This window comes from Thunnus maccoyii, chromosome 11, assembly GCF_910596095.1.
Source record: "Thunnus maccoyii chromosome 11, fThuMac1.1, whole genome shotgun sequence".
NCBI classification, from domain to species: domain Eukaryota; kingdom Metazoa; phylum Chordata; class Actinopteri; order Scombriformes; family Scombridae; genus Thunnus; species Thunnus maccoyii.
The window spans coordinates 27,177,922-27,194,220 of record NC_056543.1 but is presented as its reverse complement, the minus strand read 5'-3'; the positions used below and the strand labels follow the sequence as shown (position 1 = coordinate 27,194,220).

Genomic DNA, 16,299 nt, shown 5'->3' with positions numbered 1-16,299 from the left:
ACACGTATTTTTCATTTATGAATTAAACTTTTAATTATATATGTAAGCATACAAGTTCTTAATATGGTCAGAATAGTGATACGGCCTTTAATATATTGTATTAAAGAAAAAATAACTGAGAAATAGGTGAAGCACAATCACATTATGGCAACATCTGGGTGTTGTCATGAAAATGAGAGTTGCATAACGCAGTATATGAGTGTATAGACCGAAGTAATGTCAACCTTCACATCATCACAGGTTGTATATGAGTATAACTGTTCAACAAAAGTCATTTAAATACTTTTTTTTTTACAGAGGTGGAACTATCCAGTATTTCATAAGTAAATGTTAAAATGTAAAAAAAAAAAAAAGACTTTCTTCTTTTTCCCTAACTAGTTAAAGATCATGTGACCCCTTGGGGAGTAATTCTAAAAAATGCCTCAATCTCTACAATCTTCTCTTCCTCATGCCCTGTAACAGACATTAGCCTATATAAGTTTAGTGACGTGCAGACTTGGCCAGTCAAACACAGGACAGAGCAGAGTTCACACTGTGAGGCATGATTGAGATCATTTGGAAAAGCTCTAGTGCCTCGACACACTCAAGATACTGTACATCACCTACCAGCCATCATCAAATGAACTCATAAATATGCTTGTTCCTGTGTTTCTTTCAACATCTCTAATGCACAATACCACAAGGTTTTTAATTCAGACTTCATAAAGTCTGTGGTCCATTTAAGCTGAAACACATTTTGTTCCATGACGTAAATTACACCCACAAATATGTCAACTGTTTTCTTTCTAGCTTTCTATTCATAGTCTTCATATGTGGTTCAAATAACACATGCGTCTCATAAGTCATTGTTTTGTTAAAGAGACTATTTTGTTTATCACGCACCCACTGCAGAAAGTCCATTGAAATTCTCATCTGAACAGAGTTAAGTTCAGGGTTTACAACAAGAAGTCATCATTACTGGATCATTACTGTACTTTTATAATCTTATAATCATCCCATAAGTGGTTTGTCTTTATTATTAATGTTGCATTCTGAGACACATGAAGCATCATGTGCAACATCAGGGAAAAATATATAAAATATATACCTCCAAATAAAGATGTTGACACTGTAAACATGTTATCATTTCAGGCTTACCCTAGTTTACTTCAAATTGAGGCTCAGGCTAGTTATTTCTCTTTTATTTATTGTTATAAAATATCAATGAAAGCTTATTTCATCATTGCTATTTGGAAGATATGATTTTTGTAATGGTTTTTATCATTTGAAATGATTTATATCCAAGTCTTAAAGACCATGGAAGATATACCTAGCTATATGTTTCCTCTGAGGCAGTCATCACTGCAGTGATTTCACAAAGTGACCCAAAATATTTTGTGTTTATTCATTAATGAACTATTACATCACTAAAAAACTACTCAGTGAATAGGCCTACATATTGTAATATTTTATAAAACATGATTGTGTCCTGTAAGAAGAGCCTCTTTTTATGCACTCAAAAACATGAACTTCATACATCAACACAAACATTAACAGACACCTGCTAGAATCAGGGTTTGACAGCAAAAAAATAATCGGTGATGCTTATTCATTTGTGAAAGCTGAATATCAGCTGATAAAAAAACAGTAATGTATTTTGGAAAATGTCAGCTAGCGTCTATGAGCCTCTTTAGGAGCCAAGACTAAGAATCATGTTTTGGAATACATTTATATTTCCTCTTTCAGCAGTTTCTTCACTGCTGAAATAAAATAAAGTTTTTTCAACACAGCTTAACAGTACAGGATCTACTGAAACTACATGACTGCTGATTGTGAGCGAAATATTCAAAATCAAATTCCACCTACGTAATTTTATACACATTTCTTCAAATTTCAGCCTGACCTATTTGGTATCTTTGGGAATGTTTGTGTCATGACATCACTGGGTCTGTATAGAGTTCAAACTGTGTTTAAAAATTGCCCTAAATTCACAAGAGATTGGCCTATAAATTTTAAGGTCAACATGCCTAAAGCTGGTGTGGGGTGGCTGTTCAAAAAGATACCAACCATCCCCCACATAAAAAATATATGCAATACATACTACAAGTTATAGTGGTACTTATAGTATTATACTTATCAAAAATATGTAAAAAAAGGCTCTAACTTCAAAATACCCTCCCTTATTTTGTTATAGCACCCGATAATCCCCCCAAAATGTGTATATTGCCCCCCAAATTTATGATTATCCCAAAGTAGGGTAAAACAGGCTCAAAAATGTATTTGCTGTAGTCCTAGGAACTCCTAAATGTCCCCCCAGGTCAAGGATAAAACAAAATTTACAACAGAATGAACAGAGAAACCCAAGGAGAGATCATATTTTGGGTTTCTTGGGGATCCCTGGTGGTTTTGAATGTCTGCTGATGATTTGGATGTGACCAGCTTCTTTGTTTACAATGTCCTTCAGGGTGAAGCAACCGCCAGCTGAAGGGGCAAAGTCCAACCCGTCCAAACGGCATCGAGACAGGCTGAACGGGGAGCTGGAGAGGTTGGCCAGCCTCCTACCTTTTCCTGAAGAGGTCACCGCCACTCTGGACAAGCTCTCCATCCTGCGCCTGAGTGTCAGCTACCTGCGAGCCAAGAACTTCTTCTCTGGTAAATTTACTAGTTAAAGCTTCCATATGTAAGAATTATGAAGCAATTTACATTTATTAATTGTTTTTTTATTGCCAATGAGTGAACGGGTTGTAACGGAGCTTAAAAAATAAGACCCTCCCTGACTTTGTGGGCTGGGTATATGAGCCTGTGGACTTATATGTGAAGGACCTGGGCTGGAGTTTTTGCCAAAATTCTGTGATGTGACATTTTTGCATGCTCCCGAGTGCCTTGCCTCTCTCCCACTAACACCAACAAACGACCGGCATATACCAGAGCAAAAATGATGCTATCTGAGTTGAAACACCCTGCAGATATTAGCTCTCCAGCTATTGAAACAGCTAGCCGCCTCTTTCAACAACTACACATTTTGCGACACCCCTGCAATGACAAGTCCCCCATTCCCGAACACACACAGCTAAAACATCATTTACATAACAAAGGAGCTGAAAACAAGCTCCAAAGCAACAGCAGAACATACCTTTTTTCTGTTGGTACTCCAAAGGTGGTAATAAGCTTACATTTCACAACAAAAGTGCAGTGCGTTGCTCCCCAGCCACAGCTCACTGAGCCTACTGGTGTTTAGTAAACACGATTGGTAAAAAAAAAAGAGGTGGCGTTCTCAGGTCAGGTTCTGGTGGTTGATTAACGCATATTTTTGCGGCCACAGTGCAACAGGAACCTCTGTGCAAATTGAAATTACTATAAATCTAGCCCTACATCATGACCTTGCTAAACAGTATGCCATCTGTGAGGCTTCATGCATCTAGGCAGGAATGGTACAATACAATGTAATATTGTTGTTAATTCAAATTTCTTGCATGAACACCATTTCCCACAATCCCAAGCCCTATTGCAATTTAAACACTGGTTGACAAAGGATTACAACTAAAAAGGTGGAAAGATGACTTAAATTCTAAGTGTTGTAGATGCTTGTTTATCTTAGAATATGGATTATAAACCTCAGGAACGTGTTGGGGTTTTGGGGTTTTTTTTCAGAAATACTCATGAAAGAAACGAGATTGCATTCAGTTAAACTAGCTTAACTTCAGGGCTCTTTTTTGTGGGATTTCTAGGTTTGATTCTGACTCTAAATTTAACTCAGTTTTGATGGTTTGGTGGCTAGCTTACTAGACAATGTTTAAATATGACAGCTTTAGATTTGTTCAAAGGTGTATTTTATCTCTTTTGATTAACCTAGGCTATCAGTTCCCTCCATTCTTTGTGCTAAGCTAGGCTAGGCTGGGACCAGTCTTGCTACTGAATGCACAAAGGTGAAATTCAAGTGATTCAATCTTCAATTGGGGTAAGTTGGCAAATAAAAATCTACCAAAAGGCCAGATTGTTCTTTTGAGCAGCTCTTTAGCAGAGAAGAACAGGAAGCAGCACTTTCTAAATGTTCTTATCACTCTGATCCCTGTAACCATTATGAGAATGTCACAACACAGTCACTCACTCTGTATTTGTGCTGGATGTGTTTCCTGACATCTCACGGCTCATCTCAGCAGCCAGAGATGTGGAGACCACCTAGAGCAACCAGCCACCGCCTTATTCAGATGATTTCATCCTTCAATATTTCATTGAGAGCCATGTCCGTGTGTGTGTGTGAGACATCAGTTATTTGAGGATTAGGAGATGGAGCTCTGCTTGGTGTCCATTAAAAACTGTACGCCGAAGCATCAGGAAGAGTTGCATGCCAGTGGATGAATGTGTACAGTCTTCTCTACTATGCGGAGTGAAGACATTGATATTTTAGGCAATGATCTTTAAAAGAGAATGCTGCAATGCGGCCGTCAGATGCTCTTGAAGCATGAATAATTTAGAGAAACCCCGGAGTTTAAAGAATTTATGAAATGGAGGCAGAGCAATGTTTGTTTAAGGCAGCGAGCGGCTTTTGAAATGGCTGTTTGGGGTGAGACGGACAGGATACAGCACCAGTGATATGAGTGTGCTTACGGCAGATGTAGAAATGCATTTCTTTTTTTTTTTTTGTGTGTGTGTTTGTGCGTGTATTCAGAAGCTTGTGATGCCCCGAGGACACAAAATGAAGTCCACATTGAAGCTTCTGATTCATTTCTTTATTTACTCTTCGAGCCATCAGTAGGAGTTGTGCTTATTATTCCCATTGAGTAACATCTGGAAATATTCACTGGCTACTTGACCTGTCAGAGTGTATTTTTGATTGTGGATTTCAGTACCAATAGGTCAAAGTGTACTCTATAGACAAGTCCTCTTGTCTAACTGCATTAGCCTACTTCCTGGACAGTCTTTAAGTAATTAACGAGCTCAGGGCTCTTACATTAAGGAAGCAGCTCCACCAAGAGAAAGCTCTGTGGACCCCGAGGGCCCATCGCTCCAGGCTGCCTCTGTGGTCAGCCATAATTTGTTGTATGTAAACAGTACAAATCCTGCTTGTCAGAGGCATCCGAAAGTGGGTGGTCTGTGGAGCGATGACTTAGCTCCAGTGCACTCTGGGAACGTTGCCATTGCTTCAACACTCTCTCTGTTTGGACGTTTAGAAGAGCTGTTAATGCTAAGAGAGGCGCACCATCATAAAGTATTAAAATTCATTTGAATTGTAATGTGCAGTGCAGAAGTATGTTTTTCTCTCTGAAGATCATCAGCAGCTGTTTTTTTTTTTTTTTAATCATTTCTGTAAGGTTTATTGTTTCACAGAGTCACACATTCGTGTGCGTAATTGATTATGTTGTAGGAGTTGAACAAAGCCTCGGCAGAGCCCGGTTAATCTGGCTGACAGTATTATCCAGCCCAGCTGCCATCTTTGTTATTGTCAGGAGCTACAATGGGCTTGTCCCTCTCAGCCGGTCTAAGGAGAGGGGCGTTAACTCTTTAAAACCGATAACACCAGGGATCACCCCACTCTGGGTGTGAGGCAGCTCTCAGCTATAAGAGCCATCTTCACAGCTGTTGTCTGCCTTTTGGATCACTCATGCTCCATGTGTGACAGCAGCACTGTGGCAGTAAATGAGTGAAATATGGAAATTTGCTTCGCTCCAGCAACGAAAGCTGCAGAATGTCATTTTGGGTCCCTGGAGGTGCTGAGGTCCCAAATTATAAGACGACGGATGTCAGACTGTTCATGTGTTTTTATTAAATGTGTCATGCACAAGGGTCAACAGCTTTGTGATGCCAATGTATTCTGCAGGATTCACACTGTGGGCTGAATGCTTTACGCCACATAGTTGATGTTTTTTTAGACTTTTGTAACAATTCTGCAGTGAGAAGCCACATGCAGTGTTCCCAGCAGTGTCAGTACTGTCACAGATAATCTGGTGTGGAGAATCAGTGATACGCTTATTAGTACTAGTCTGCTCTCTCTATTTTTATCCATGTGTGGGGTAAGTTTTCCAGTCAGTCAGGGTGTCAAACTCTAGTTGGCTCAAATCCATTTTGACCAATACTTTGCCTCCTTTAGAACAGACTTACGTTTGTGGCTCCATTGCTGGGAATGTTTAAGTTGAGTGAGTTTTAGCAACATGTGTACATAGACAAGCAGCTGCAAAGTAAGTGTCATAGTTCACATGCTTGCCAGTGTTCTCTGTGTGTACCTGGAGGTTTATCACCAAAAAAAGTATATGGCATATATTGCTAAATACACGCACAATATGACTGGGGATATGATCTAAAAGGGTTAAAAAGGCATTTTTCATTTTATCTCCACTAAATAATTTCTTGTATTTCAGACTTTCCATCCACCCATCACATGTGGCTACAATGAACAATCAAATCTTGTTTAATGTGGTTTCACTTTCCAAGTTGAAAGTGACAGTAAAAATGAGAAACTGTGATATATTCAATAAATCTCACACAGCAGTCAATATATCTTCATAAAATGTATGACAGCAATAATCATTCTCCATGCTTAGGATTGGTTCTGTGGGGAAACTGTTGAAAAGCATTTTCTTTTTCACTCTTGTGTGTCTTCACGGTGGTGAAAGACCTGACAAGATCCAGGATGACACAACTAAGCCAATAAGGGCTCTCTTGGGTTTCTTGGAAGAGTCACCATAGCCCACAGCCAAAAGACTTGATTGCCCTTTTTCTTCTTCCCGGCCCCCTCCATCGACCCCTGATTCCCTCTGGTTCTTCTCTTGTTTTTCTGGAAAGGTTCCCGCAGTGTTAGAGGCAGGCAGCTCGAATCAGACCTGCCATCACGTGACTACTGTTGCATAACCATTACTCTCTCAGATGCATGTCAGATGGTCATTACTGTGCTGAGAGCTGCAGCTAACACTGTAGTTATAGTTCATAGATCACCGTTTAAACTTATAGAGGGCAGCAGATGAAATGGTGATTAATCCTGTGATTTTATCATAGCAGGATGTCTGTTGTTAAAGCGAAGTGTAGGCCTTTGAATGCGCTCTATTGTAAATATAGATGGAGATTAGGAGAAATAATCCCTGTGGACTGCAGAGGGAATCACTTAACTGTGGTTTGTATTTGGCTGTGTGTTTAACACTGCAGTCCAATGTGGGACTGCTGGAAATAACACTGGGTCACAAAAGAGGTTCAGAGGTGGAATGTAAATACAGTATATACACTTACTGAAGTACTGTACTTAAATACATATTTGAGGTGCTTTGGTTGACTATTTCCATTATCTGCTACTGTACACTTCTGCTCCACTACATTTAAAAGAGAAATAATTTATTCCACATTTAACAGTTATTCTTACTAGTTACAGATTAAGATTTTACATACATCTTGACAAAATTCATTGTTACAGATTAAATCGTCCAACAGTACATAAAGTTTTCCAACTGATCTCCACTTAGTTTCAACATTTAAATGCTTCATTAAAAATAATCCGATGATATAACAATCTTACTGTGACAGGGGTCATTGTGCTTCATAATGACTTAATTACTTATACTGCTTTTCTACTTTGTACTATTTTAAATGTAGGACTTAGGATCTGAATACTTCTTCCACCACAAATAAAATCAGTGTATTGTTTGAACATGTGTAAGACATCGGTCTGTCTGTCCACTCTTTTGGTCCAGCTTGAAATATCTCGACAACTATGGGATGGATTGCCATAAACTTTTACAGTTATTACAGTCACAGACATTTACAGTCCCTTCAGGATGAATTTTAATAACTTTGTGGATCCCCTGACTTTCCATCCAGTGCCATCATCTGGTTAAAATAATAATTAAAATACCTAAAAAAAACAGTAAAATTCCCATCAGCCTCATCTGTATTTTGTGTTTAATGCTAATTACCAAATGTTAGAATGCTAACACACTAAAGTGATCATAGTAAACATTAAATCTGTTAAACATCAGCATGGTAGATAGTGACCATGCTAGCATGCTAATGTTAACGTTTCGCTCAGTGCCTGCTAGCATGGCTGTAGACTCTTAGGCTTATTTGAAATATGAATGAACCTTTGAACTGATTTCCACTCACATTTAATGTGAGCATTCATCACAAAGTTGTAGTGTTGACTGCTGACAGAGAACAGCCTTCAGCACAGTTCACATTAAACAGGGTCTATTTGTAGTGAGGACACCTCAGGAAATGCTTCCACTATGTGAAAGTAAAGAGAACATGAGAATAAAACAGGACTAATGAATATGTTTCCCTCTAAGTCATAAAAAAATGCAAATAGTAATTTTATAATCCAGTTCTTAACCCAACTATTATATTTTTCTCGCCTGATTGTGTCCCGGATTTTTTATTATAAAAAATGCCTTGATCAACCATGTTGACAGTAGTACACTTGATCGCTTTTGAACTTCACAATGAACAAAAAAATAAGAACAGTAGAGAAGAAATGAATCTTTAACATGTTTCCATGAGGTAGATCATTATATCTGTTATAAAAGTACCAGCGTACAATGTCTTCCATTAATAGAGAGACGGCAAACATGGACCAGCACTGCACACACATTATGCAACTCCCTCTGGATCAAGCCATGGATATAGAAAATGAATTATGTAAAACACTATTCTCCTCCTAGTAGGATGTATTGTTGTGCACATGAAGTTACAGCAACTGTAGGCTAATTAAATGGACATGACACACATGTAGCAGCTTGCACTTCTTCTCTCCCTTCAAAACATCACTCGACTGTTTTCTAAGAAGTGTGTTGGCAAGCACAGATAACACCGCTGAATTCATGTTAATCAATTCAGATTCAATCAGAGCATAACATATTGCTACATGCCTGGTGTTTTGAAAGAAAATGAGGCCAAATAACTGTTTTAATCACACACACACACACACACAGTTACATTTCTGGAGTATCTACTGTATAGCCTCCCACCGCCGCCGCCGCCGCTGCTGCTGCTGCTGCTGCTGCTGCTGCTCTGGGATTGGTTATGTAAGCTGTGTGGCTGTTGTGAAGGTCTTGTGACATGTCATGATGCCTGTCGCTGCTCTGAATAAGGGCGATGATTTGTTTTTTGAAATAGCGCCTCCCCTCCCCCTCCTTCCTGTAGGTCATCTATCTGGACACACATGAAAGGGAGAGCGATCCGGGCTGCATGATCAGCAGTGGGTCATCCCTTCATGACGACCCATCCTACCTCCCTCCCTCCCCTCGACTCTCTGCCCGTCCTTCCCTCCGTCCTTCCCCTACAGGGCTTAACCCCATCCCCCAGCTGCGCTGATCACGATACAGCACTGCGAGGAATGCAGGCCACCAAAGGGAAAACCTGGTAATCAGCAGTGACCCCTCCCCGCCCGTACCCTGCCCAAATCCCATCACTCCTCACCTCCTCCTCCTCCTCCTCCCACCTCTCTGGATCGCCTCTCATAAGCAAATATGCAACCATGTGATCGAGAAACCTCGGGAGACACGAAAGCAGCACAGGGTGCGTGCTTTCCCCCTGCATTAGTGACCGCGTGTTCATGTTCAGTCTGTATACGTGTGTATGTGTGTGTGTGTGTGTGTGTGTGTGTGTGTGTATGTGTTTTGCGTGCATCCATGTGTATGTTAGTGGATGTGGGGGTGGTATGTGTGCATCGCGTGTTCATTTACTGCAGTGTTTGGGGGTTGAAGGAGTTGAAACATTCTATATTTACTCACTGTCATTCACACTCTGGTAGAATAATTAACACACATACACACTCACACACATACTGTATGCATGCATTGTACTGTGAGTATGAGCATGTGTACATGCTGACACACACATTCACTGTCCGACTCTCCGTCCTGCCCAGTAGACAGGCTGAAAACGCTGGGATGTAATCACTGTGTGTGCAGAGGTGAAATGTAGCGTGTTAACCTTCAAAGGTTGAATTTTACAGTTTTGGTTTTGTCTCGCATGTACAACTGTAACATGCTTAATGCTGATTAGGATCCTTTCAGATTATGTAATGTTGTATGTCTGTGTTCAGGTATCTATGTGTTGTTTTTAATGCTGTCATGTTTTTTTAGTGTTGTTTTTAATGTGAAAACAGTATCACCAAAAACCCAGAAATCACACAAAAACTATAGATAGATAAATGATAAGATTCTAATTGTGACTACGTGCAATTTAAGAACAGTATACACAAATGTATCAAATACATGCCAAACAGAAATTAACAGATTAGTGCCAGATAGTTATTTGTGCTGTAATGCTTGAACATGTGTTGTTCTGTCAATAGCGGTGCCAAAAATGTATAGTAGTTTAAAATAAACTTCTCAAGTTTCATATATTCTGTGCCAAAATCAAAACACACTAATCACAGATAGCGTTACTGAAAAAGCAAAGGTAGCAGCTGTGTGTGTGTGTGTGTTCTCAAATGTGCTGAAAAGAACCTAGCTATAAATCAATTGAATCCTAGTTGTACTTGTAAGAAATAGAATGCGTTTCTGCTTTGATTGATTCACACATGCACACACACCTTAGTTGTCACTGCTAATATGGATCCTGACTGCTGTCTTTGCAGCTACAGTATCAACATCCTAAACTGCACTTCCTGATTAGCTGCTAATGTTACCGTGGAGATTAACAGCTGAGCTACTGTACGGAGTGTGTGAGAGAGTTCCTGGTGGCGGTGAGACGCTAAGAGGATGAATGTACAATAGTTTGCCCTGCAGTACGATCATCCTGGAGTCTCTTATAATTATTTGTTTGTTAGGTCTTTAAAGACTTTACAAGTTCCACTTCATAGGTGTCTGAAAGACCAACCAGTTCTGTGAATGCAGCACTGTGAGTTCTGTGAATGTTGTGATAAATTGTGTAAAATGCAGCACAGTGATTAGATGACTCTGCCTGAAGTCCTTTACTGTACTGTAGTAGTGTGTTCATCCAATCAGGTGTAGGAAGAGTTTGTTGTGTTGCTTTAGTAAAGAAAGTAACAGTTGTAATGACTAACTCGTCCATGGCCTTGCTACACGAACAATAGTACCCCACTTATCTGTGGAGTATGCTGTCCATATGTTAATATATTTTCAGAAAGTCAAATAAACCTCTATCCTGATCTCAGAAAGGAAATCATGCTAACTGAAAGAAAGGAGATGGACTTCAACACCTGATCCAGCTGTCTACTTTCTGCAGGTACACTTTTGGCTCAAGTCGCGTTGTAGTTTGAGAAACAAAACCAAAAACAGGAGAATAAACACAGATGGATACATAAAAGGATCTATATGTTGATGTCAACTTGAAAGTCATAATGTGGAGGATAAGATCACTATCACTGAGAATAGTTTACTAATGACGATGACACTATGCAGCAGTGTCGAGGCGACCGTATGGTCAACACTGAACATTGAATGATGGAAACTTGTGTGGATGTCGAGGAGTCAAACAGACTTCTGGACAGACAGGAAGATAAATGATCAGGTTAACTCGTAAGGCAGGTTAAGAGTCACAACTGGGATACTTTGATGTGAAGAATTCACTGACTGACTTCTTAGCTTCTTAGTCTTTATTTTGCTTTCGTCCACGCTGCTTGTAGTCTCAATCAGTCCTGGCATGCATCCCAAAATAAACTGCGGTGCTTCCACCTCACTGCGTCACCAGCACAGGCCATGTGGGTGGGGTGTGTCCTGTAATCGTCAGCATTATAGGAACCCCCACCCCACCCCCACCACCAGGCTTAATATGCTGGGTTAATGCTGTCCAAATATAGCACTGCTCCATGATTCAGACTTGTGCTATTATTATCTCATGTGACCTGACAGCAGAGATGTGCAATATGCAGTGTAAACAAACAAGTTCATTCTGACGTCTGTATGCACAGCTCATTGAGTGAAAAGCAAAGAGTCATGAATAATGTATTATTTTTTAATTCATACCTTGTATTTAAGTTAAACAGATTCCATAGAAACTACTAACACTACTATAGCTAAGGTTATATATATCACTACTGAATGAGCTAGTATGGTGAAGCTTACTTTTAACAGCAATCCCAAATCTTTCCTGTGATTGGTTGGAAACACTGTGCTAAGTCTCTTTTGGCAGAGTCACGTGTGAGTTTTTTTGTGTCATCGAGGCTACGCAGCGGCCTGTAACGATGGCCCTGGGAGGATGCCAGGATGACATGTAGGGATTGGGCAGGAAATTGAAGCGGCACAAGCACAGAACATCCCCTCTAATCCTGGTGTAAATAGCATGATGGGACAAATTGAAAGTGGTTAAATATTTTATAAATATTTGCAGCATGTGAAATGTTTTTTCGGGTCTCAGCTTCCAGCAGAGTAAAGCCCTCTGTGAGATAAACCCCGGGCATACAAGGCCCAGGTCTGGCTCTGCATGGAGCGGTGTCACTAAGCTTTATGCTGGAGGCTGCATGATGAAGGCCGGGACCCGAGCCAAGCTGGCCTCTGGGTCACAGGTCCAGGACAAAAAGATTCTTCTGAACGTGTCGACAACTGGACTTCATTTGGTTTGGCGGGTCCATGCGGTTCTGTAACTCTGTCTCCCAAAACTGATGCCAAATATGTTTTGAACAGAAAAAATTTGCAGCTTGAATGATGTTCAAGTTTAAAGGATAAAGCTGGAGATTTTCTGTAGTTTTCTTATTGTCAACAAAAATCATGTGCAGAGCCAAACCAGCAATGAATAGATCTACTTACAAACACTGTGTGTTTATCTAAAACCTGAAATATGATATATGATACATGTGCCATAGACCTCCGTTATTGTTGTCCAAAAACACATCAATGTTGGATGAGTACAAAGAGAGTAAAAAGAATAAAAAATTAATAAAGATATTTGGCTGAAATGTAGATGTTAGTGTATCCCTGAAGAAGTAAAATATTTTAAAACTGATGTTAGAGAAGCTGCTTCTACTTATTCTTTTATTTATCACAGTGGAGACAAAGAGTGAGGGAATTCACAAGAGGATTGCGCAGCTTTTGTGGTCACTAAACCTGTGCAAATGAGAGAAAAAGAAACCCTGTAATTTACAAAGCAACCACAAAGGGTGAAATGCACCTCAAACTGCACTGCCAAGCAAATAGCATAATAGCATTGCAAAAGTTCATTCAGTTCATAAGACCAGTGCTAATAGCCACACACAGTTGAAATTATTGGCATCTTCAGAGAGCTGGTGGTAACTGAAACTCACTCACTCTCTTCAGCTCTCTCTCTAAGTGCTGCTTTATTACAAACAATTCCACTGTACAAACCTGGAATCTGTATGTAAGAGCTGACCTGTGTAGATGTGTCCAGTGTTAATGAAGTTACTGCTGCTGTGCGTAATTGCACACAGCCTCTTTCTCAGTTTGGAGACGCACTTATTGTTTCAGCTGCTGTGTGATGCTGCAGCCAGCTGTGACATACAGCCAGCTGTGGGCAACAAACAGAACATCAGTACTGATGTTTCTGCGAAATCCCAGATACATTCAGTGACACCTGAACGACATTTTTGTAATCACATTACACACAATCACATTAATAGCTGAATTTTGACATTTGACATTTCAGTAGATTATGTTAGATTATGTAGATTATGCAAAATATTAGAGAGGTAAAAGAAGCAAAATACATGGAAGTTGCTTTGTGACTGTAGAGAGCTCTGTCTGTGGGCACTTCTGCTAATTAAAGACACGCAATTTGAGGCTTTTGTGCTCTTTTTCATTATGGACCAATCTGTGCGCTGAAATATGGAGAAAAGTCTGAAACACTGGAAACAGCCCTGCTCATTCAATCAGACACAAAACAAGGGCAAATTGCACTCAGCTGCAAAATTTTATGGGTGTGATGAGCAACATCTTTTGTGAATCAGACATTGAGACGGGGCAGATAGTGGTTGCAAATGATGCACAGTTCATGGTGCTATCAGCAGCTGCAATCCAGTCTTTGTGAATTCACCCCTCAGTGTGTTACTGTTACTGTAAAGGTTTCCTCACCAGCATAATAAATAAGTAAATAAATAAAAATTACAGTAAATTCATTTATTTAATTACTGTAATATAAATACCATATTAGGTGGGAAGCAGCAGAGTTACAGGCGTTCTTTTCTGATCTTGTTACACCCTCTACAGAAGCACACACTGATTTCATTTTCCTTTGACAACTTCTTGGAGATAAAAGGATCTTAAAAAGTTGCCCAGTAAAATTTAGTTTACCTAAGCCTTGACTTGGCAGATTTACACCTTGGCTAGATTATGATGAGTGGAAATGAATATTACAATGAACCTCTTTGTTCCAGTTGCATCACTATCATCTAGAAACAACACAATGCAATAGGAAACACTTCCAAAGGCAGCTGAAGTATGACAAACTGTCTGATTTTCAGGGTCACTGCCTGTTTGTCAGATTTGATTTATCAAATACTGGAGCGGATACGTTACTGTGAGCCGACATGGGGCCCTGTGAAAGGAAGAACCACACACTGTCTAGCACTGAGTGGACTGGCCCTGTTCATTAAGTCTTCACATTGCTCTGGGGTACATTTATAGTGCTATCAAAGCAATGATTTGAAAGAATAATGAGATGCATTTAAGTGATGACACCACTGCAAAAAACATTTCTCATAACAGGTACTCAGGATCCCAAGATTCAATGCCTTGTTTAGTTCAAATGTTTAGTGCCAATGCAGGAAATGCCCTTTATGTGGCAAGGTGGTAAGTATGTTTTTAATGTTGTCACTGAATGTTTTGCAGAATCGTCCATTAATGGTTTATCTGGCTATAGGGCTGCAGGGTTTAGCAAGATTTATGTTAATTAAAACAAGAAATAAAATCAAAAATTCAGTTGCAATGGGTTGAGCAAATACCAGTTATATCAGTGCAGTTTCTTTTGTTTCAGGAATGTTCTACAAAGGAGGGAGGACAGATTAGCAAAGTATGTAGAGCTGCAGATTCTGCATGTTCCTCACTGTAAATTAACTGTTAATCAAATGGAACATGGAAATGGAAATTATCTCAACCCACTGACAGATTTTCTTCAAAAAAGGGATTCAAAAATCAAAAAAAATATTAGAAGAGCAGGAAAGTTTTAAAAGTTCAATGTACTGAACCTTATTACCTTATTTTAGGATATTTTAAGATCCATCAAGTTTGGTTATCAAGCAGTTGAGGCAAAGATAAGAAATAAGGCTCCAGTATTTAGAACAAGGTAGTCTATAAACATTGGTTTTACAGACTTGTTTTCTCATTAATGTTTTTTCCCCCAAATCTATCAACATATACTCTGATGTATTTATCTTTGATAAGATGATATCAGCTGATAATATTGCCCTGCTCATGTATCATTTTACTAGATGGAGATTTTTTGCAGTGTTCTTTATTGGTTTGTATTGTATGAGCCTTGGCTTGTGCCTTTAGGAGGAATGTTTTCATGGAGGACAATAGAGTAGATGTGATAGAAAAAAAGAAAGAACGAGAGAGATTGTTGTGCAGAACAAAATGAATGAAAAAGGAGAAAAACAGAGTCTCACCTCTCCATGTTATATTAGGTCACTTTGTTTTGATGTATATTGCTTGCTGTCCAGTAACTATGGAACTCCTTTATGCTAAGATAAGCATATTTGGGAAAGCCGAGCTGTCCTCTTCAATTCACTGGAAACGCTTCTGTGTGACTGCTGGAGCGCTATTATTATGCCACATGTATGTTATGGCAGTGGGAATGTAAATTTTTCATTATGTACACTCCTGCCCACTGAAGCTTGATAACAAGATCTGCTCTTTGTCCTCCTCTGGCCATTCAAGAGGCTTTGTGTTGGCCCACTTTTACTGGCTGGATTATGCTACTGACTCTGCTGCATATTGTACCTGTGGTCTCTGATGCATAAACTACCAAGACCAGAAAATACACACACACAGCACTCACACAGATGATGCCACGCAGTGAGCCTGTGGCAGTCAACAACATGCTTATTGCAGATCATAGTGATCCACTTAGGTATAAGTCACTGCAATGATATAATGAGAGACTAATGTGCCCACGTGACTGCTGTAGACAACAGTTACGCATTCACAGTTTCTGGCAGAGATTGATTTCTAGCACATGTATACACACATAAATGTTTTTATAATATCGTGAGAAGTTATGTCATAATCCCAAAATAGGATTTTGTGATGTTGTGTTCAAGATCTAATTGTTTGGGATCACGAGCGAGGAAAGTATTTTATGAAATCGAGATTAATGAGATTATTTGGTGATCACAAGTAAACAAAACATTAACATACTTACTGCTAATACAACTCTCTATGACATAATGGTAACGTCAATACCAATTATTATTCCTCTTTAGGA

At 39.5% G+C, this 16,299-nt stretch overlaps 1 protein-coding gene across 2 annotated transcripts in view; it reads left to right on the top strand.

Moving 5' to 3' along the window:
• Positions 1-16,299, top strand: part of LOC121907546 (aryl hydrocarbon receptor-like) — a 39,482-nt gene that overhangs the window by 3,672 nt on the left and 19,511 nt on the right. For both annotated transcript variants that reach the window (XM_042427165.1, XM_042427164.1), the window contains one exon: positions 2,444-2,631. In XM_042427165.1, coding sequence (XP_042283099.1) covers positions 2,444-2,631 — 188 coding nt within the window. The remainder of the gene's footprint in view (positions 1-2,443; positions 2,632-16,299) is intronic.